The following is a 23,621-nucleotide window of genomic DNA, read 5'->3' on the forward strand; positions in this document are numbered from 1 at the left end:
GGCTAAAAATGAAGAATATGCCTTTTTGCAAAACAAACAAAACTGTTTGCAGTGCAAATTAGTCCTGGCGTCTGACTTGCATTTCTTCTTAGATTGTGAGCCCTTTGGGGACAGAAAGGAAACCATCTTATTTATTATGTATTTATTTTTCTATGGAAATCATGTTGAGAACTTTTGTTGAAGAACAGTATCTCAATATTTGCAGTTGTCATATTCTAGAAAAGGGGCATATCGTTCCAGAGTAGAACAAAATGTTCTCAGAGTGGTTACAAGGAATGATGTTGAGGCATCATCTCATACAGAATACAGGAGGGGTTTACCGTTGCCATCTCCCGCGCAGTATGAGATGATACCTCATGGTTCATGGTTGAACCATGAAGAAGGTGCTGGTTCCCTGTTCCAAAGGGGCCCCCAATCTAAAAAGGAATCCCAAGAGGCACCAGCCGCAGCCCTCAGGAGTAGCAATGTGCTGGGATGGACAAGGACAGTTGCTCCCCTCAACCGACACGAAATATCAGGGAGCCGGCCCTTTAAAAAGAGCCTCTTTGCCCAGTTAGCAGAGATATAGTAGAGTAATTCAGGTGCTTGAAAACATCTGAGGGAAGAGAATGAAAGCAGCTTTTCATGAGTGTCTGGTTGAGGTGGAAGTGTGCCCTCCATTTCAAAGATTTCATGCTTCAGCTATATTTAAACTGCACTTGTGGCAAAGATGAAAGTGGGGAAGCAGCAAATATCACCCCCTCCCTCCCCCCAAAAAGGCGAGCTCCCTGTGTGTTTGTTCAGGCCAAATGGTGGCATACAGTCTAGAAAGCTACACAATAGCTGGCTCTCCAAAAGAAGACCCAGTATATTGAGAAGACTCCCCCTGCCCTAAGTTTCATTTAAAACAAACAAAGAACACCCTGAGTTGCTAGTCCTCATGGTTGAGGAGAGCTTGCCACCACTCGACTCCTTGGTCTTGGATACCTGATAGCCACCTAGGTGCACCTCTGCCTGCAGTAAAGGAATAAGAGAAAGAAGACGGCTCCCTGTCCCAAAGGGGCCCACAATTAAAAAAGAAATCCCAAAGAGACGCCGACAACAGCCCATTCACAAAGTCCCTGCTCAGCATGTGTGCGGAGGATGAGATCACGCGACAGAGTCAAGCCGGAGGTTGCATCAGTGTCTGTACGGGGAATTGGATCCTGCTTGGAACTTGCACAAAAGCTTTGAATGTCCCGCACTTGCTTGTCGTATGGAAGTGGCGCTGAGCGCACAGACAGTGGAGAAAGCATGCTTGACTGCAATTCTGCAATGCCATCCAGTGGCACAACTATGTCCAAAATGAGCCCGGACCTGAAGGGCTTCAGAGGACCCCCCACCACAAGTCCCCTCCCGCCACCATGAGGCCCCCCCCCCTTAAATTTTTTAAAAAATATTTGCTGCTGCCCTGCCGCTGCTCCTGTTTGGGGAGGGGCTCCAGGGTATCATCTTGGGGGCCTCCCCAGAGCCCCGCCACTGCCTCACACCCGCTGCTGCCCTGCTGATATTTGCTATTGTCACTGGTGGGCGGTGAACCTCCCCTCCCCTCCCTCCGTGGTGGTGGTAGCTGGTAGATGTGATTTGTGGGCACGCCTGTGCAATATGAGTATGGAGCGTCTCAAGCCGTTGAGGATGGCAAATATCGGCGGGGCAGCGGCAGGGCTATGGGGAAGCCCCCAGATGACCCTTTGGAGCCCCACCCCCACCGGAGACAGGAGGCCTTGGATCTGATCCCCAAGGTCCGTGGCTAAGTACGCCTCTGAGTCCATCCAAGCACAAAAAAGTTGATAACGTGGGTCTGAGCGTAGAGTTCAGCTCTCAGAGGACTGCCATTTAACCCGGAGAAGGTGCAGAAGAGGGCAGCCAAGATGATCAGGGGCCGAGAGCAGTGTTCCCTGTAAAAGCGATTCCCAGATGTTGTGGGTTACGACTCCCATAATCCCTAGCCCAAAGTCATTGCAACTGGGGGTTGTAGGAGTTGTAGTCAACAACATCTGGGAATCCCTCCCTACAGGGAAAAATTGGCCTAGAGCACCTTCCTTACGAGGCAAGACTACAACACCTGGAGCTTTTTGCCTTAGAAAAAAGACGACTGAGGGGATAGAGGTCTATAAAATCAGGCATGGTGTGGAGAAAGTTTATAGAGCGAAACTTTTCTGTTGCACAACACTAGAACCAGAGGTCATCCCATGAAACTGATTGCCAAAGGTTTTGTACCAACAAAAGGAAGTACTTTTTCACACAATGCATAATTCTCTGGAATTCTCTGCCACAAGATGTAATGACAGCCAACAGCCTGGATGGCTTTATGGGGGGTTTAGACAAATTCCTGGAGGACAGGTCTATCAATGGCTACTAGTCTGAGGGTTGAAGGCCAACTCCAGCCTCAGAGGCAAGATGCCTCTCAATGCCAGTTGCAGGGGAGTAACAGCAGAAGAGAGGGCCTGCCCTCACCTCTTGCCTGTGGGCTTCCCAGAGGCATCTGGTGGGCCACTGTGAAACAGGATGCTGGACTAAATGGGACCTGGGCCTGATCTAGCAGGGCTATTCTTACATTCTTAATAAAAAACGCCTGGCCAATATTGCTGTGAAGTTAGGTTTGAAACTATATGGGCAAGCCTTCTGGGGTGTCAGAAGCCACAGCAAGAGCTGATTAATGTTTCCAGCTGTTGGAAGAGGGAGCTTTGGTAGCCCTGCATAGTCCCTTGATGTTTCCCATGGCTAGCAGGATAGAAACTGGTTATGCAAAACAGGAGAGCTGTCAAACGACTGAAGAAATCTTCGTCAGTTACAATTAGATTTGCAATGTGTTCAGGGGCGTAGCTAGGAGAGTGGGGGCCGTGTTCATCCCTCTCTTTGGCGGCCCCCCAGAGTGAGGGAGATAATGAAGAAAATAGAGAGGGGTGGAGCTAGAGGGGCCTCAGGAGCTCGGGGCCCATGTTCTTTGAACCCAATTATAGCTACGCCCCTGATTGTGTGAAAATTTATGAAACAAACAAGCATCCTGTGTTTGCCTTAAAGGCAGACGTTCTCCAGCCTGGGTCCCCAGATGTCATTGGAATACAACTCTCATCAGCCCCAGGCACAATGGCCTTCGACTGTTGGGGTGAGAAATGATGGTAGGCCATTGTAGCTGGGAATGATGGGAGCTGTAGTCCAAGACCATCTGGGGACCCAGGATGGAGAATCCGTTTTAAGGAGATGCACAACTGTGTTATAGCAGGCATAGTTTAGGAGAGGGATTCCTTTCTGTGTATGCAGCAATGCTTCTGTTTGTTTGTTTGTTTGTTTGTTTGTTTGTTTGTTTGTTTGTTTGTTTTTAAAGCTGCTGCCTGCTTAACTAGGGGCACTTGTATCAATAATTTTAATAAATATAGCTTGCCTTAATACAGAGGTTCATAATCCATCTTATTTATTTATTATTTCTCTGTGTAAACCGCCCTGAGCTATTTTTGGAAGGGCAGTATAGAAATTGAATAAATAATAAATTGATGATGATGATGATGATGTGTCCAAAAATGGCTCATAATTTTAAAAGAAATATAAGGTAGACACAGCCACTGGAGAGAAGCTGGGTTGGATAGGGCCAGTTGCTCTTTCCATGCTGAGTAAAAGAGAATCGCCCAAATCAAAGGTGCCTCTTTGCTCAGTTATCAGAGATTAAACTCAGCTACCAGATTAATCGGTGAAATGTTACAACTCTATAAAACAGGGGGAAATGTCTTTCCCCAACCAAGAAAGAACTGGATCCCACTAGGTGCCTAAAGTAGCTCTCATCCAGTATTTATAGCCATCATGACTGCAATATTATGGTTCTGCGTTTTTGATCCTGGGGCAGGGGGACCAAAGAGTTTTGCTGCTGCCCAATGCTGGCAAAAGGCAGGCTGCTCCAGCAAAAGCTGCAGGAACCAGAGCATCCTGGCTGGTTGCCTGCAAAAGGAGCAGTAATTGGTGTCAAGGACTCAGGGGAGTCCTGTGTCCTGCCCCCTCGCTAGAGAATGTCAACAGGGCTTTAGTATCCATGCAGTTCAGGACCTTGGTTTGTGGGGTCTCCTCCGTGCCAGCAAAGCAGCAGAGACTCAATTTGTCTTTCTCCAAAGGGTAATCGGTGGGGTCAAGCCTGCTTGGAAATAAATGTATGGATGTATCACTCCCAGGAGTTCAGGCTTTGCATTGAGAACATGTTGCCTGTTTGGCTCGCTCAGATGTCTACAGCAGATGCATTTTTAACAGCACCATCTTATTTGTTTGTTTTACAAATAAATAAATTTAGTTTATGATGTTTTAAAGCTTTATTTATGGTCATTTTAATCTGTTTTATATGATTTTTTAGGTTTTGGTTGCTGTTTGTTTAAATTGTAAGCTGCCCTGAGATTCTAAATAGGGCGGTATATAAATGCGAAAAACGCCACCTAATGATGCAGTGGGGAAGTAACTTGCCAAGGGAGCAAGAAGTTGCTGGTTCGAATCCCCGCTGGTGTGTTTCCCAGACTATGGGAAACACCTACATCGCGCAGCAGCGATATAGGAAGATGCTGAAAGGCATCATCTCTTACTGCGCGGAAGATGGCAATGGAAAACCCCTCCTGTATTCTACCAAGAAAAACCACTCTGTGGGTGCAAGGAGTCGACACTGACTCAACAGCACAACTTTTCCTTCACCTTTATAAATGCGACAAATAAACAAATTTATTGAAAGGACTTGCCATTAACTCGGGTACATCATTGTGTGATATTTATTTATTTATTTGATGTTGTTGTTGTTGTTAATAATAATAATCTCATTTCATCACATCTTCTGGACAGGCATTTACAGAGACACAGAAGAAAAGGCTGTTGTCATGGAAACAGCAGGTGCAGAAACTCTTCAGGTCTTTCCCTCGGAAATCCATCCTAGACCTCTCGGGGTACCGGCAGCAAAGAACGTAGGTTTGGGACTTCACTTCCGAAATCCGTTGACTGGGGGTGAGGGTGAGGCGCAGGGAAGGCGCTACTGTGGTGTGTGGTTATACTTGGTCTGAGCAGCCTGAAAATTCGGCCAGCTGGAAAGCAGCAGAGCAGACCCAGGAACTTATCTGTGAGGGGACCCTGGCAAGATCCTCAAAATGGACTGTTGCCCTTACTAGACCCAGGCCTGACCCTGGCGTTTTTATACAGCTATGAGGTCAGAGGGAACCAATACACTGCCTACCTGAATGGACAGAGTCATCCTGGATCCTAGGAGGACATCATAGCCCTGAAAACGTTCCATTCTGACATCCTGAGTGGCTCACCACAAGGACCAGCTGGACATACAGTAGATCTGGCGGTTCCCTGAAGCCCTATTCACACATTATGTTGAACACACATACAGTCTAGGCCCATTCACATGTTACGTTCAACACTCGTACAAACAGGTATAGTCATTCATATGCTATGTTGAGCATAGGTACAGAAGTACAATTCCTCTCTGTACCGTGCATTTGAAGGGCCCGTACCCAGCTTCACTTTTAAAATGAACACAGGTAGAGTCATTCATACAAAAAAATGTACGAGTGTACAGATATCTGTACACTCGTGCAGCATAGGGTCCAAATCGGCTATCTGTGTGCAGTAAATGCATGTTCAGATCTATATGCATGTAAGGTTATTGATGCATTACATTGAACACACATACAGCAGTACACTTCCTGTCTGTAACCAGGATCACTTTTACGATGACTGCATGTACATTCACACAAAAGCGCGTACAGACATATGAACACGCATTGAGCATAATGTCTGAATAGAACTAGTCTCCCCACAACCAGAATCTCCATTCTTATGTGATCTGTGGGAGAGAAAGAGAGAGGACTGGAGAATCATTAACGTCCGCATTTTAAAATATTTGAATTCTGGTCCATTATGCTTTTGCAAACATTTATTATATTAGTGGTAATACTCATAAGGTAATTTACGTAATAAAACATACAGTAGAGTAATCTGTTAGAATATTTAAACATTAATTCGAATTATCTTTAATTTTAAGTGTTTATGGTTCAACTTTAAGGTTATTATCTATAAAGGCCTAACTGCTTGGGTCCAAGGTATTTAAGAGAACACCTTCTTCTTCATGAACCCCGCACCATCTGCTAAGATAATCAGGGGAGACCTGGTTGTGGTTCTCACCAGCTCAGTTGGTGGCGATTCAAAACCAGGCCTTTTCTAGGGTTGCCCCAGGACTTTGCAACATTCTTCCTACCGAAATAATAGCCTCCCCTTCTCTAGATGTTTTTAAGAAAGATCTGAAAACGTACCTGTTTAGTCAGGCTTTTAGTTTATAGTTTTTACAATTTAAGTTTTTAGAGGGTTTTTCCCCTGCATTTTGCATTGTTTTAATTGTATTAATGTTTCAAGTGTTGTTATATCTTTGGAATGTGAACCACCCAGAGACTTACATATGGGACAGTATTAAAATGTGCTAAATAAATAAAGATGCGGTGGTGCTCATTAGCTAAATCTTTGGTTCCAAATCTCTGGTGATCAATGGTAATGCAGCAGCGTTCAAAGGAGGCACAGATTTTGAATTTATAATTTGCTCCTTGATAGCCACTGTTTCTCCCCTCCCCTTTCTTTCCCTCCAGCCGTTTTGGCCAGTCGAACTCCTTGCCGACAGCTGGATCTGTAGGTGCAGGAATGGGCAGGCGGAACTCACGCCAATTCCAGATCCCCTCCCGGAATCTCCCCACCACGCGGCTGGGCCTGCTGGGCCCCAGTGGACTTTTGGGAGCCACCCAACGCAATGCGGCCGCCAACCCCAGCATCCTGAAACAAGGAAGACAGGTCTGTACTAGTCCGGTGGTGAGTAGCCCTTTCAAGTGAAAGGCACAGTAGTGGCCAGTGAGGCCTGCCCTGGGGGCAGGGAGACAGCGGTGAGGGCGGCAGAATAGAACTTTGAAAAGTGGCCAACTTACCTGCGGCCGGCACCTGGCATCCTAGATGCCACTGGGGTGGTTGACCCCACATCCCATGGAGAGGGTGTCCCACAGCAACGAGTGGCGAGGCGGGACACAACCTCCCCACAGGGTGTTGATGGCAGGTAACTTTGCCACTTTTCAAAGTTATATTCTGCTGCCCTCACCACCCCCTGGAGCAGGGCTCAGCGGTCACTACCAGAGAGGCAACATTTGTAGAGTGAGACAAGAAGAGCTGGCCCAAACCAGAGAGGATGAGTTAGAAACAGGCCACAAGGGACTACAAGGAGAGGCATCCCTCGGAGTCACTGGCAATGCCTCATGGGAGGCCAAAGCCTCTGGGTGGATTACCCAGTGTGCCTACTGGCTCTGAGGTCCTTAACCCAGGGGCTCTCAACTGTGGGTCTTCAGATGTTGTCGGACTACAAATCCCATCATCCCCAGCCTTAGTGACTGAATGGCTAGGGATGATGGGAGTTGTAGTCCGACAACATCTGGGGACCCAAGTTTGAGAACCCCTTCTTAGTCTGATCTAGCAATACAATTCTTCTGTTTCTATGTATTGGTTTCTCAAACCCAGGAGAGGAAGGGTCTGTTGAAACAATATTTTAATTGAGAGAAGGAATGTGTTGGGAAAGGCAGCCATGCACATTTGCTTATTCCTTCTACACCCCAAAGAGGATCCAAATCCAGGCATGGCCCATGATGTCCAATATAATTTCTCTCTCTCCATCAAATATAGCAATCTAATTTTCTAGTCACCAAAAGCTAGTTTAGAACCATCTAAACTAATGGTTAATTTATTTTCTCTGACCTCAAGTGGGTCATTTTTTTAATTGAGAGAGAGAGGGAGAGGGAGAGAAAGAGAGACATCCAGCCAGCCAGAACAGTCTGCAGTCATTTCCTGTTTTCACTCACTTTGGTGCTATAAAGAGTCCCATAAAGGGGACAAAAGAGCCGAGGGAGTGGGAGGGAGGGAAAGAGAGACAACGTTTCATGGAAAGAAGAGAGAGGACTTTGTTGGGGTGGGGGTCTTGTGCATGTGTTCGTGTAAAAACGAGTGCAGCAGTTAGAGGGTTAAAACAACCTGGTATAAAAGAAGTGATGATTCTCTGATATTTAGCAGAGGGGAGAGCAACTGGCCCTATCCAGCCCTAGCACAGCATCCTTTCAGTGGTTGTTGTTGGTGTCTACTTTAGGTTTCTTTTTAGACCGTGAACCCTTTGGGGACAGGGAGCCGTCTTATTTATTTATTATTTAATAAATAAAGAAGATGGACCTTTCCGTTGCTGCCCCGAGACCTTGGAATGCACTCCCTAGTGAAATAAGAGCCTCGCCACCTCTGAAAAAGACACATCTGTTCAACCAGGCTTTTAACTGATACTGTTTTGATTGTTTTAATGTTGTTTTTAGAATATCGTTTTTTAAAATTGTTTTTAAATTGTTGTGTTTTAAATTTTGTTTTGTTTTGTTTTGTTGTTTTTAACTAACGTTTTATCTTTGTTTTTATCTGGTTGTAAACCACCCAGAGACGTAAGTTTTGGGCGGTATAAAAATATGTTAAATAAATTAAATAAATAAATAAATAAATTTTTCGATGCAAACTGCTTTGGAAACTTGTTGAAAAGTGGTATATAAATAGTTGAAGTTTATATACACTTGTTTGTATACAAGTGGTATATAAACTTGTTGAAAAGTAGTAGATAGTTTTGTGTGTGTGTGTGTGTGTGCGTGCTATTTATATACCACTTTTTGACAAAAGTTCTCAAAGCAGCTTACGTAGAAAAATGCACAATAAACAAGATGGCCCCCTGCGCTTTCCAGGTTCACTGCATGCCCCTGTCACCATGCAGGGAGAAGTGGTGGTGACGTAAGGCTGAGCCCCGTGTCCAGAGGCTACAGAAACTGTCTGCCACATTCTGGGGAGGGGTGCTCTGCAATAAGCAGCAGACCCTGGATGTTGGAATTCATTCCTGACTCTCAGCCTTGCAGGGTTGCTGTGGGGACAAATGAGAGATGAATGCAAGGCTCGTTTGCACTTGAAGAAGCACAGAATAAATGGTAAACAATGTGCCCCCTCCCCAAGGACCCCCCCCCAGTTGAGATCGGAATGGGTTGATCCTCGTTGTGCTATATCTGGCTATCTGCTCCTTTGGATTGCAGGCAGAACAGAGGAGTGCAGCCTACATTTGCACAGCAGTTACTTCGGTCCTGTGCCAGAATGGATGCGCTCGGTTTTTGTGGGCTGGGTTTTCTTCCGTGGCTGTCCTCAGAGCTAAATTAGACATAGTGCAGGAGACTCACGGAGTGTCGTCAGACAGTGTTTGTATTCTAAAGCAGACACAGAGAGGGCTCAGAATTTTGTTGGAGTAATGGCACAGAGTCCTAGGGCATGATCTAAGGGCGCACGATGGGGCCGCCATGCTGAAGCTAAGCAAGTCCTGGTGTGTTCAGCGCCTGGGTGGGAGATCCTTGCATGCCACCTCCATCGGCCAGTGGGAGGGCATCTGTGTTGCATGTAGAAGATTCTGGGTTCAGTTCTGGCAGCATCTCCAGAAAGGGCTAGGAAACCGGAAACCTTGGAGAACCTGCTGCCAGTCAGTATAGTAGACTGTCCTGAGCTAGATGGACCAAGAGTCTGACTCAGTCTAAGGCAGCTGCCTAGGTTCCAGAGAGGAGAAGCTGCTTCCCCCAGGGACTCTCAAGCTTGGATTTCCAGGTGTTGTTGGACTACAACTCCCATCATCCCCAGCCCCACCCACAGACTCCATTAATGCATTTCCTGTGTAGCCTGCCGCCGTAGTCCTACTTTCGCAGAACTTGCTGAGTTCTGGATGCACACAGGCAAGGCCTCGGGTGTCCTCTCCTTCCTCTCTGCCTCGATCGTTTTCTTCGCCTTCAAGATGCGTTGTGTGCCTTTTGCCCACAGAACCTTTGGTTCGCAAACCCTGGAGGGAGCAACAGCATGCCCAGCCGGAGTCACAGCTCGGTGCAGAGAACGCGCTCGCTGCCGGTCCACACTTCTCCGCAGACGATGCTTATGTTTCAGCAGCCAGGTAGGCCAAAGCCGTTTGCCGTTTCTCTCCCTCCCCCCACCCTCAAAACACACTGCTGACGTTTGACGGCATGCCCTGTTTGAAATGCAGCCGTCTGTGCCCCAGATGGGTTGTGAGGTTTTCTTTACGCACCCACTAGGGCTGTTCAGACAGCTGAAAAGTGGTTAGGGCAAGCGTTCTACCCAGCTTTGGGATCTGTGCAGTCTCCCCATTTTCGATCTTGTGTGAGCAAATAGCTAGATAGCGGGGTGTGGGAGTGACTGTGTGTGAGGGAGGAGCTGCGGGCGGGGTGGGTGGGGGTGGCTCATGTGAACAGCTCTACCGTAACATTAGGAAGGTTATTGTGGATTAGCTGGTCCAGCCCTGGGCTCAAATGGTCTGGGGCCACTTACTTGCTAAACCCTCTCTCATTTGGGCTGGCAGGCTGGTAGTGGAGTTCTCAGAAGGAAAAGCTCTTAAACAGGCTTTGGGATATCGTTGCTGGAGAACTGCTTAAACTTTAAGTTAAGAACTTAACTTCCAAAGTTAAGAACTTTAGAAATCCCATTGCTTTTGGTGGGAGATTCAAGTAAGTGTTTAACTCTCCGACTGAAATAAACCGGTCTTTATAAAAGTGCTTAACTTCCACGGATGGTGCCCAGCGTCTAGAAGCCCTTCTTAGTCTATGACCTAAATCAACTTCCTTGCAGTTCCATTGCGTCTTGCTCTATCTTCAGAGGAGGTGAAATGTTGCTCACCTTCTTCTGAGTTCCTTTTAGTTTCCAGGAATTTAAAGCATATTTCCTTCCTTATCTCCCTCTTCCTTCTTTTCCTTCTTTTCCTTGACTGAGCTTAAATAATCTCATTCTTTTGGTTACCCCACATTTGGCTGAAGATATTTGTGTGCGTGCGTGTGTGTGTGTTTACTTTTCATCTTTAATATGCTAAAATCATCACAGTTGATAGTGTTGCTACCTGCACTGAGCCTAAAGTAAAGGTGCAACTAAATTATTGTTACTGTTGTTTTATTTATACAAACCACACATGTCTATCTATCTATCTATCTATCTATCTATCTATCTATCTATCTATCTATCTATCTATCTATCATATTTTATACCGCCTGATACGTACATCTCTAGGCGGTTTTCAAAATTTAAATATAAAAAACAGATTAAAAATCCTTAAAACACAATTAAAACAATCTCATAAAATAAGTTGTTAAAACAAATTATTAAAATTAATTCCAGTTAAAAGCCTGTGAGCACAGCTGCGTCTTGAGAGTTTTCTTGAAAACAAACAGAGAAGGAGACGCTCTTATTTCATCAGGGAGCATATTCCAAACCCCTGGGGCAGCCACAGAGAAGGCCCGGTTCCGAGTCGCCACCAAACGAGCTGGCGGAAACCTTAATCTGAGCCCTCTAGATTATCTTAATAGGTGACAGGTTCATGCCAGAGATGGCACTCTCTTAAGTACCCTAGACCCAAGCCATTGAGGGCTTTATAGGTAACAACCAGCACTTTGTATTTTGCCAGGAAACATATCGGCAGCCAGTGCAGTTCTCTCAAAATCAGTGTTAAATGGTCTCTTTGGGTTATCCCAGAGACCAGTCTGGCTGCCGCATTCCATGCCAATTGTAGTTTCCAGATATGTACGGAGGCAGCTCCACATAGAGTGCATTACAGTAGTCAAGCCTGGAGGTTACCAGCATATGTACCACTGTTTTAAGGTCATTTACCTCCGGAAATGGACATAGCTGACGTAATTCTAATATATAGAATTTAATATATAAGAGCAGCCTTGGTGAGGCTACTTAGAAGTGCTTAGCCCAGAGGTTCTCAGCCTTGGGTCCCCAAATGTTGTGGGACCACAACTCCCGTCATTACCAGCCATAGTTGCAACTCTGTCTGTTGCTAAGGAGTAGCAGCCCACCGACATCTGGGGACCCAAGTTTGAGGGCCCCAGGCTTAGCCCGAATGACCGCTGTGCACCTCTGCATGCTAAAAGGACAGCCTCTCCTTTTTTAAAACCTTGCATCTCAGGCATGCACAGGGGGGGTTGTCTGGCTGCATGCCAAGATATGCCGGCTTGGAGCCTGCTGAGAGAGGAGCAAGATATTTTTGACACCAGACAGATTAACTGGGATGATTAAAAATGAGAAGCTGTTCTGTGGGGATCTGGATCTGGTGCATAGGAGGCAGGAGTGGAATAGCGTCGTGCTGTGAACGGGTGATGTGACTTGCATTTTTAAAGTCCAATTATCAGGCTCAATTTAAGAAACTAAGCATGAACACAGTTCTTCCAAATCTGGGTTTGTAAATAGTTTGAATATTGGTGTTTTTTTAAAGTGTGCATCGTGTAACTATTATGGAACCCCTCTCCATCTCATAAAATGCAGTGCTAAAATTCCATTTGCATTCTGCAAATGTAGATTGACCAACATACTAGAGCATTCCATATCATCATCATCATCATCATCATCATTATATGCATGCTAGAGAAGTGTTGCTAAGTGTGCTGCTCCTGCTGAAAGTGGCACCCACGTATCTGGCTCCCATCTCCCCCTGCCTAGAATATCTAGACCTAACCGTGTCCTGAACTCATCAAGATGTCCCATTTCCACCCTCACTGTGCATCACTGGCTGCTGCTAGCATGGATGAATTACATTGTACCATTGCAGCATGGAGAAATTATTCTAGGCCAGGGATGTCAGACTGCAGCCCGCCTGGGCGCATTCCAGATTAGACCCTGCAACAGGGTCACAGCGAATCTCCGAAGTGTGCTTCCACACTTCCTGTGTTGTGACACCGCAGTCCCTACACGGACGGCAGGGTGCCGTTCACATTTCCAATGGCTTGTTTCAAATTTAATCACTGAGATATAATGCTATGACGTTGTGTATCCAGAGTAAAAACGTTGCTGTTTTTTCGGGTTGTTGGTTTTCACGAGACCGCTCCCCCTGCTGTTTACGTTTTGAAAGCGATTTCCCTAACGGAAGCATTTTGCTGCTGTTGAGCGACTAATCTGCAAGGCACCCTGAAGATGTTGGCCTACAACTCCCATCATCCCTGGCTACTGGCCATTGTGACTGGGGATGATGGGAGTTGTAAGCCAGCCACAGCTGCAGGGCCGCAGTTTGACACCCCAGTTCTAGACATTACAGAGAGGAGCAGAGAGCTAACCCTGGCTGCTGGCAGGAGCAGGTGGCAGTCCACTGCGAGAGTGCGATCGACGGATCTCCAACATCATTACGGAACACAGGAGAGGGGAAAGTAAAGAATGCCTGATCTGACCAGCTTACACAGAATGTGTGATTAATTTATGGAATTTGCTGCCACAAGATGAGAATGGGGTCACAACTCAGTGGAAGAGCATCTGCTTTGCATGCAGAAGGTCCCGCATTCAATCCCTGGCAGCATCTCCAGGTAGGGCTGACAAAGATCGCTGCCTGGAACCCTGGAGAGCCACTGCCAATCAGAGTAGACAGTCCTGAGCTAGGTGGACCAACCATCTGACTCAGGATAAGGTAGCTTGCTATACCTATGTACCTAAGATGGTATAATGGCCACAAACTCCAGTAACTGTAAAAGAGGATTAGACTAATTCATAAGAACACAAGAACAGCCCTGCTGGATCAGGCACAAGGCCCATTGAGTCCAGCATCCTGTTTCACACACGGCCCACCAGATGTTGCTAGAAGTCTACAGGCAGGAGTTGAGGACATGCCCTCTCTCCTGCTGTTACTCCCCAATAGAAGAGGGGTTCCCAACCGTGGGCAGGCATCTACAAATCCACTTGCCAGCTCACCAGTGGAGAGTGCAACCAGCCCTCTGGCAAGCAGGGCACCCAGCACCACCCAGATCTCCTCCCCAGAGGTCTCCTTTCCACGGCCATTTTTGAGAAGGGAAGAAACAGCAAGAATCCTTCTGAACACTAGGAGAGGGCTCTCACTGTTTCTTACTATCGCCATTTCCCAGTGCAAATGACAGAAGACCTGCTTCTCTCCTAAGCCCTCTGCCTGTGTGCCGGAAAAGGATCTGAGGGAAGAGAGGGGTTGATGATGACCACAGATTATGGCTGGGTAGTGAGCTACACCTAAATTTTGGATCTCTGACCCTGGGGTCTCCAGATGTGTTGAATACAGCTCCCATCATCCACAAAGGCTGTTGTGGATGGGGATGAAGAGATTTGTAGTCCAACGACATCTGGAGACCTAAGGTTGGAAACCACTATTGTAGTTAGTCAGTGGTTGTTATTCAAGATGGCTATTTGGAATCTCTCTTCAGTTTCTGGAGGGGGGCAGGAGACTGTGGCCTTCCTGGTCTGCTTGGAGACATCTTGGAGACCTCTGTCTGGCCACTGTGGGAAGCAGAGTCCTAGACTTGATGCACCCTTGGCCTGACCCCGCTGGGCTCTCCTTATCTTTGAGCAGAACAAGTCTCAAATCTTTTTTGAAGAAGTACAAAAACTTTCTTGACCAAAGATGGCTACCTATAGCTGGTGGAGTGTGCCACCTCCTGCTTGCTTTGTGATGTTTTTCTCCAAGAAAATAAAGGACCACTCCTGGGAACAGCCACCGCCCAAAGTTCCAGCCACAGGAAATGCCTTAAACCAAAAGGGCATCTTGTTGGGAACATAAGAAGCTGCTTTATACCGAATCAGACCATCTAGTTCAGTACTGTCCACACAGACTGGCAGAGGCTTCTCCAATTTTGCAGGCAGGAATCTTTCTCAGCCTTATCTTGGAGTTTATTTTATCTATCTATCTATCTATCTATCAAATTTGTACACCGCCCCAAACTTTCGTCTCTGGGCAGTTAACAATAGCATAAAACAAGTTAAAAACATATACAAAAAACTTAAAACCTTTTAACAATTTAAAAATAAACCAGAGATTAAAACCTAAAATAAATACAGGAAGCTGAGTTGCCAGGGAGGGAACTTGATGCTCTTCCCAGAGCGGCCCCACCCCCTGAGGGGAATACCTTCCAGCGCTCACTTGCAGTCCCCCCATTCAAATGCAAACCAGGGTGAGCCCTGCTTAGCAAAGGGGACAAATCATGCTTGCTGCAAAAAGATCGGCTCACCTCCCCCAATGGCCTTTCACATGCTTCCCATTCTCTTTGCAGAGTTCCAGGTCCCAGTGACAGAACCAGACATCAATAACCGGCTGGAGTCCTTGTGCCTCAGTATGACTGAACACGCGCTGGGTGGTAAGTGACGCCTTCCTCACTCCTCTGGTCTCCATCCTTATCAGAGCCCATCTGTACCTTATGCATAGATATGGGGGGGGGGGTGTAAGTTTGGAAAAGAGGCAACTATGGGCAGGCATGGTAGAGGTTTATAAAGTTATGCATGGAGTACAGAGAGTGTGAAGAGAGGTGTGTTTCTCCCTCTCTCACCACAGTTTCATGGGGTCATCCCATGAAACTGAAGGCCAGGAAATTTAGGACCGACAAGAAGCAATTCTGGTCTGTGCACACTGCATCCACAATTTTGCCGTCAGCAGAGTTATCCTAGGTTGTGAGGAGTTTAGTTCATGCTCCTTCTGTTTTAAATCTGCCCCCAGTGACTCTATTCTGCTAGAACACTTTTAATGGGTTCTTTGCAGATAAAATCTCTTGTATCCAGGCTGGCTTGGACTCCACTATTTCTGCAGAGTCTATTAAGGGGGTGCCAGCAATCCCTCTTGCAGTATTAGACTGGATCACTTTCAATCTGTGACTCCTGCGGATGTGGACAAGCTGCTTGGGGTGGTTCTTTGGATCCTTTCCCAACCTGGCTGCTTTAATCTTGTAAGGAAATAGTTGGAGACAGCCTAATTGACATCATTAATGCATCACTGAGGAAGGACAGAATGCCCCCTTGTTTGAAGGAGGCAGTGGTTAGGCTGCTTCTTAAGAAGCCTACCTTAGATCCCTTGATGACGGATAGTTATAGGCCAGTCTCCAATCTCCCATGACTGAGTAAGATGATTGAGAGAGTGGTGGCTAATCAGCTCCTAGAGGTTTTGGAGGAAATTGATTATCTAGATTCATTTCAAACTGGCTTTATTGCTAGCTATGAGATAGCCTTGGTAGGCCTGATGGATGACCTCTACTGGGGAATAAACAGAGGGAGTATGACACTGCTTGTTCTGTTGGATCTCTCAGCAGCTTTTGAGACCATCGACCATGGTATCCTTCTGGATCCTATAGGGTTGCTGGGGATAGGGGGCACTGCTTTGCAGTGTTCGCTCTTATCTCACAGGTAGATTCCAGATGATGGTGCTTGGTGACAGTTGCTTTTCCAAACAAGAGCTATTATATAGAGTCCCTCGGGGCTCCATTCTGTCACCAGTGCTTTTTAATATCTACATGAAACCGCTGGATAACATCATCAGGGGATTTGGTGCAGGGTGTTATCAGTATGCTGATGACACCCAAATCTATTTCTCCTTATCATAATTATCAGGTAATTATTCATTCCCTAAATGCCTGCCTACAGGCAGTAATGGGCTGGATGAGGGACAACAAATTGAAGCTGAATCCAAGGAAGACAGAGGTTCTTATTGTGGGGGATCGAAATTTGAGGAATGGGATAGATCTTCCTGTTCTGGACAGGGTTACACTCCCCCAGAAGGAACAGGTACACAGTTTGGGGGTCTTCTCACCTGATATCTCAGGTGGAGACTATTGCCAGGAGCTCCTTTTATTAGCTTTGGCTGATTTGACAGCTGCATCCATTCCTTGAATTAAACAATCTCAAAACAATGGTACACCAGCTGGTAACCTCCAGGCTTGACTATTGCAATGAGTTCTACATAGGGCTGCCTTTGTACGTAGTTCGGAACCTTCAGTTAGTTAAAAATGTGGCAGCCAGATTGGTCTCCAGGCTAACCTGGAGGGACCATGTTACGCCTGTACTTAATTAGCTGCTCTGGCTGCCGATACGTTTCTGGGCAAAATACAAAGTTTGGGTTATTGCCTTTTATAGCCCTGAATGGCTTAGGTCCAGGTTACCTTAGAGAGCGCCCTCTTCAGTATCATCACCACCGCATGTTGATGACCGCATGTTGAGGTCATCTGGAAAGGTCCGTCTCTAGCTGCCACCAGTGCGTCTGGTGGAGACTCTGGCTCAGGCTTTCTCTCTAGCTGCTCCTGGTGGAATGCACTCACTGCAGAAATTCATGGTTTAGAAACATTACTGGCCTTTAAAGAGAGCCCTAAAACTTTTTTTGGTCTGGACTTCCAGGCTTTTAAAACTGTTTTAATCGTTTTAACTGTTCGAGGTGTTTTAAACTGTGTTTGAATTCTTTAGATTGTTTATGGTTTTAAGTATGATTTTTAAATGATTATATTTTGTTTTGGTTTTGTAAACTGCCCAGAGATGTTTGGATGGGGAAATGTAATAATAAATAAGAGGAAGTACTTTTTCACACAGTTGCACCATTAGTCGATGGAATTCTCTGCCACAGGATGTGGTGACAGCCACTAGCTTGTATGGCTTTAAAAGGGGCTTATACAAAATCATGGAGGACAGGTCTATCAGTGACTACTAGTCTGGTGGCTATAGGCCACCTCCAGCCTCAGAGGCAGGATGCCTCTAATTACCAGTTGCAGGGGAGTAACAGCAGGAGAGAGGGCATGCCTTCAACTCCTGCCCGTAGGCTTCCAGCGGCATCTGGTGGGCCACTCTGTGAAACAGGATGTTGGACCAGATGGGCCTTGGGCCTGGTCCAGGAGGACTGTTCTTAATGTTCTAAAGAGGGGATAGAATTCAGACTGTACCACTTCAGACTGTACCACTTCACTCGCAGAAGGGGGGATTGCTTTTCTAATGTTCTTCCTCTTCACAAAAAGGATTGCTGACAATTTAGCACATCCCAGGGAAAAGAGTAGCATATCCCTTCTCCCTAGTTTTACTACATGCAGGGAGCTATCTACAAGGGGGCATAATTCTGTGTGGCTCACATTCTGCACACTGCAACAAAGGTGGTATGAACCCTGCCCACACTGTTGCACACAGGTAAACCGTGTCAGCGAAGTGGGACCCAGCACAGCTCCACTCCAGCTTGAAGGTGCACAAACACTGTTACCCAACAGGACACCCATTATTTCTAATGGGTGTCCTGTTGGGCAGCTGTTTGCAGATGTGAGCCATATGACATTAGTGTAGTCATTGGCTCCCCCCCCCTCCACACACATACACACACACACACTCTGGGACCGGACATTCTTGTCCTGGCTGGAGCCTTGGAATAATCATTTACCAGATTTTTCAGCTAGATTTTTTCAGCTACTCTTTCAACAGCAGCTTCTCCCACAATGGAAGCCCTATCTAGGGCCACCTTGCTTGACTGCCCACCATGTGGTCCAACCACAAGAACCACATGGTGTGGAAAAGCTTTAATGTCCTTTTTCATTAATTAAAGCGCTGGGATTCCTAGGCTTATACAGCCAGTGGCATGTGCATCCAGTTCTTATCAGGTGTCATGATCTAGGAGTCGGACCTCCCAATATCAGACAAGGAGTCTGAAGACACAGAAGACTGGGTGCAGGAATCCGCTCCAGAAGGCGCTTTAGAAAGCGGCAGGAGCTTTTGCTAGCATGTGTTGAGGAAGTGGCCCTGCCTCCTTCCTTGACTCCAAGGAATCCTCCTCAGAACTCTCAGAAATGCAGGTACCTCCCAGCAACACCGGAGCCTGCATTTGAAAAAAGGGATGACTCCTTTAAGCACCAACAATTCCTGCCAAAGGGGTGGAGCTGGAGGTACCAGTCTGAGGGGAGAGTAAAGCTGGTCTTGTGGTAGTAAGCATGACTTGTCCCATTAGCTAAGCAGGGTCCACCTTGGTTGCAGATGAATGGGAGACTTGATGTGTGAACACTGTAAGATATTCCCCTGAGGGGATAATGGTGCCACTCTGGGAGGAGCAGGAGGTTTCAAGTTCCCTCCCTGGCTTCTCAAAGAGAGAGATTCCTGCATGCAACCTTGGAGAAGCCGCTGCCAGGCTGTGAAGACAATACTGAGCTAGATAGACCAGTCGTCTGACTCAGTATATGGCAGCTTCCTATGTCCCTATGAGGACCAGAGTATTTAAGCCTCCAGTTAGCAGCAGACTATTGCTGGACCAACAACCTAACTTGTTATCTGGGAATGCCTTGTATCCAGCCTGCTCTCATCCTCTGATCTGATCTGTCCATGGTCCTCTTCTAGTCCTGGGAGCCGTCTCTGTTCCCGTTTCTCTGCCTCTTCCCTGCTGGGATCCCTGCTAATATCTTCACCAGATTCTAGCACTGCTAATTCTACCAAGCTCCAACTTGGATCAGGATATCAGATGCAGACGCATCTATAGATGCAGACAAGTGCCCTAATCATTTCCCCACAGGAGACAGCCCGCTCTTTTAAGATAAACATGTTGGATTGGTTTAAATTTACATTCACTATCTACCTGTGGCTGTGCCTGCTTCTATGATCAAGGAAATTTACCATCGATGTTGACTTAGCTGCAGTTCCAGCTACAAAACTGCTCCCTTCTAAGGGCCCCCTCATTAGAAAATTGTTAGGAGATGGCAAAGACACAAGATTAAAAGCTCTTTCTTTTAAAAAGCGGAGATTTTGAGGAATCCAAGATTTGTACCAGGTAGGGCAGAACTCAAACTGAAAATGTGATGGCGGGAAAATGCCCTGAAATGTGCATGGCTTCTGAAAACCAGGTGCCCAGATGTTGTTGGCCTACAGCTCTCATCATCCCCAGCTACAATGGCCAGAGTTGGCCTACAGTGGCCAAAGGTGGGTGCCCAGATGTAGTTGGCCTACAGCTCTCATCATCCCCAGCCTCAATGGCCAATGGCCAAAGTTGGCCTACAGTGGCCAAAGTTGTAGACCAACAACATCTGAGCACCCAAGTCTGAGAACCCCTGTTCTAGAACCTTAGCTGTGTTGGTAGGAGAGAGAAACCTGTTTCCAGCAACTGCTCAAGGGACATCATGCTAAACTATTCCATGACCAGTTTTTGTTCCCCATCGTTTGTTTTCATTTGGTAATGCTGGACCAAGGATTTCCAACCACGTAGTGCTAAAAATAACTATTGGGGGGGGGGTAAGTTTGGGTTTTGTTTTTTCAGATCACACTGTAGCAAACTTGTTTATTTGCTGAAGTCTTAAAAGTCCCCAGGTGGATGGAAGAGGCCATACGTGTCAGCCACGTCCCATACTTTTTTTGACCAGCGGCGTTGAACAGGGAGTGCCGTCATTGCTTGTCTTGGCAAGGTGGTCGCGGGGCAGGTTGCTGTCTGCAGGCCGTCCGCCGGCTGTCCTTGTGCTCCGTCCTTTAGAAGCCCGGCTGTGTCTCTCCACCATCTGTGCTTGTGTAACGTAGAGGCCACAGCAGTCCTGGCAGCTCCCAGAGGTATTTCCTCTGTCTCACCCGGGTGCTAAATGGAGAGCATTCTGTGGCTCCCGGGAGAGTGAGGTTTAAAGGGACAGCTGCTCCTTTCCCCTTGGTCCTGCTTGAACCTCTCCTCCAAAGGTACCATGAGGCCTGTGTTTCGGCCAAGGACTCGGGGAAGGAAAGTGCTGAGGCCGCAAGGCACACTCTGAAAGGTGCCAGCAGTGGGGTTAGGATGACAACTGTGTCTCTGTCGCTGCGGCTCTTGGACTTCGGAGGGCAGGGTGTGTGACGTCCTAACCCCTGTGTTACGCAACCGTGGGGAGGAGAGCTGGTCTTGTGGCAGCAAGCATGAATTGTCATTGCTAAGCAGGGTCCCTCCTGGTTTACATTTGAATGGGAGAACTAACAGGCTGTTCTCATGAGCAGCTAAACCTGGGCTTAGGCAGTCAGGCTGCCCGTGAGAAATGCCGGTATCCACGCGGATCCTGCCTGGCGGTCCCGCAGCGCCATACCCAGTGCCAAAGCCTGGCTCTTAGCCCAGGTGATCATAACTTGGGACCTTCTGCATGCAAGCAGGCATGTACTCTTCCTAGAGTGGCCCTGTCCCCTAAGGGGAATATCTTACAGTGCTCACATGTAGGGTGTATTCACATGACTGTGCAGACGGGGAGGGTGGGGGAAGGTAGGGTTCAATCTACCTTCCCCAAGACGACTGCTCTTTGTCCCTGCAGCATGCAAGCTGCGCGTTCACACAACCTGTCCTGCTGGGGGCAGCACAGATGACGATCCACGCTGCTCCCGGCAGAGCAGATGATCAGAGGCCGGGACTTGTTATCCCAGCCTCCGGGTAAGCTCTCTTGCCAGATTTGGCTTTTTTAAAGCCAAATTTTGGGTTACAGCCCATTTGACTCACGAGTATACCCCTGAGGTTCTGGCCACCCACAGTGCACTGCACACCACGCACGGTGCACTGGGGGGTTGCCCCAGGGGGTGGGCGCTCTAGGTGCCTGTCTCTGGAACCTTCTGTGGGATAACAAGTCCCGCTTGAACCCTGCCACATGTGAATAGTCTCTACACGTGTGAGCCCTGTCAGATCTTCCCCTCAGGGGATGGAGCCACTGTGGGAAGAGCATCTAGGTTCCAAGTTCCTTCCCTGGCGGCATCTCCAAGACAGGGCTGAGAGAGACTCCTGCCTGCAGCCTTAGAGAAGCCGCTGCCAGTCTGTGAAGACAATCCTGGGCTAGATGCACCAAGGCTCAGACTCAGTAGAAGGCTGCTTCCTACATTCCTATATTTTTAGATAAACGTTACGGGATGCAAGTAGACAGTAGTTCTACCTGACGAATGGCCAAGCTGCAGGCAGCCTGGCTCTTGTTAACAATGGGACGGGACGGGATGGGTGAGAGAAGCGCAACTGGGGCTGCTGGGAATCAGAGGCAGCTAGACCTCGATTGGCAGCCCCACTGGAACCCAATGGCTGAGAGGCACTGTGTCAACTCAGAACCCTGAAGCTTGGAGGGGCAGAGCCCCTGGACCAGACCCTGTTGCCACGCAGGGCCATTTATCCAGGAACAAACATAAATCCAAAAGGTGCAAGAGACGAATATTTCAATCCAAGTAGCAGGCACCCAAACACATACTGAGCAATTAGCTCTTCATCAGGGGTCTGGTCTGGCTTGGAAAATGCATGAGACGTTGTGATTGGAAAAAGACATGAGATTAGAAATGTAGCATCAGAATGCTAGCGAGATTATGATTGATTTATTTTTAACAAAATGCATGTTCAAAACAAAACTAAAAGCTAAGAGATCAAGTTGCATCCCCCTTCATCCATCAGCCCCACACAGAACCACACAAATTGTCATGGCTGGATCCCCTCCCCACCCGATAGCGCTTGAATAGCGAGAGGGTCTAAGGGAGCAGATAAATCTGAGCACAGGGAGGCCAAGGAGAGGAACCACGCCAAGCCAGCCTGCCCTGTCCTTAAGGATGCATCCACTGGATGTCAAGGCAGGGGGGGATGGTGCAGGAGCATCAAGGGCAGCTGCACTGCTGTGGACAGATCCTGGTACTGTAGGAGAACCCAGATCTGCTGCTCTGCTTGTGGCCCTAGCTTGCCACCTGCTGGGTTTAGATGAGCAGCGTTTCTGCTGGGAGATCTGGCAGCCTGTGCCAAAGGCGCCCAAACTTGGGGCCCCAGATGTTGTTGGATTACAGTCCCCATCATCTCCAGCCACAGTGGCCAAAGACCATGATGGGAGTTGTAGTCCAACTCCATCTGGGTCCCCGAGGATGGGAACCCCCCTGGTCTAGGCTACGCAATTGGTTTTAGTCTGGTTTAGTGCCTTAGCAGCCTTCTCCTTCTCTGGTGCTTTCCAGCAGGTGCCATTGAATTGAAAAAGGGTTGCTCAGGAGAACTTCCCAGTGGAGTGTTCCTTTGGTTTTCATTTGTTTGTTTGTTTGTTTGTTTGTTTGTTTGTTTCTTCGTTCGTTTCATCATATTTTTATACTTGGCAAAGAGGCACCTTTTAACGTGGTGATTCTCTTTATTTAGCGGGGGAGAGTAACTGGCCCTATCCGTCCCCAACACAGCATCCCTCCTGTGGCTGTTGCTGGTGTCTGCCTTACGTTTCTTTTTAGATTGGGAGCCCTTTGGGGACTGGGTTCCATCTTATTTATTTGTTATTTCTCTATGTAAACCCCTCTGAGCCATTTTTGGAAGGGCGGTATAGAAATCGAATGAATAATAATATTATTCTGTGTGCTCTTTGGGGCCGGCTACCTCTCCCCCCGCCCACCCAGTCTCCAGCGGGGCCGAGAGCCAAGTGTGGCCGCCGCCAGCAGGCCAAGTGCCACGGCCACGAGCGGGCCAAGTGCCGCCGCTGCGGCTGCTGCCACCGCCAGACCGAGTGCCGCCGCCTGTCAGGCCCGCTGAGAGCCACTTGCCAGTCTTTGGGGCCGGCCTCTATGGGGCCGGCCACCTCTCCCCCCACCCCCACCCCCTGCCCCAGTATCGGGGCCCGCTGCCGCCTCCTCGCCCCTCGGCCGGTCCTCCTCCTCACCTCGTCCCTCGCACCACCCGTCGCCACCAGGCTGGGCCCGCCAGCGGCCCTGGCCCGTGCTGCCGGCCAATTGTCCTCTCTCCTGGGTGCGCCAGCCAATCAGGTGCCTCTACAGCCCAGCCAATCAGCTGGGCTGCCGGGACGCATTTTTCCCTGGCACACCCAGGAGAATTATATAGAGAGAGGAGAAGAAGAAGA

The 23,621-nt window shown here is 47.8% G+C and overlaps 1 protein-coding gene across 2 annotated transcripts in view; it reads left to right on the forward strand.

Moving 5' to 3' along the window:
• Positions 1-23,621, forward strand: part of SAMD4A (sterile alpha motif domain containing 4A) — a 189,927-nt gene that overhangs the window by 155,682 nt on the left and 10,624 nt on the right. For both annotated transcript variants that reach the window (XM_053259567.1, XM_053259573.1), the window contains 4 exons: positions 4,828-4,946; positions 6,624-6,822; positions 9,883-10,009; positions 15,120-15,203. In XM_053259567.1, the coding sequence (XP_053115542.1) occupies positions 4,828-4,946; positions 6,624-6,822; positions 9,883-10,009; positions 15,120-15,203 (529 nt within the window). The remainder of the gene's footprint in view (positions 1-4,827; positions 4,947-6,623; positions 6,823-9,882; positions 10,010-15,119; positions 15,204-23,621) is intronic.

Source organism: Hemicordylus capensis, chromosome 1, assembly GCF_027244095.1.
Source record: "Hemicordylus capensis ecotype Gifberg chromosome 1, rHemCap1.1.pri, whole genome shotgun sequence".
Classification (NCBI taxonomy): Eukaryota; Metazoa; Chordata; class Lepidosauria; order Squamata; family Cordylidae; genus Hemicordylus; species Hemicordylus capensis.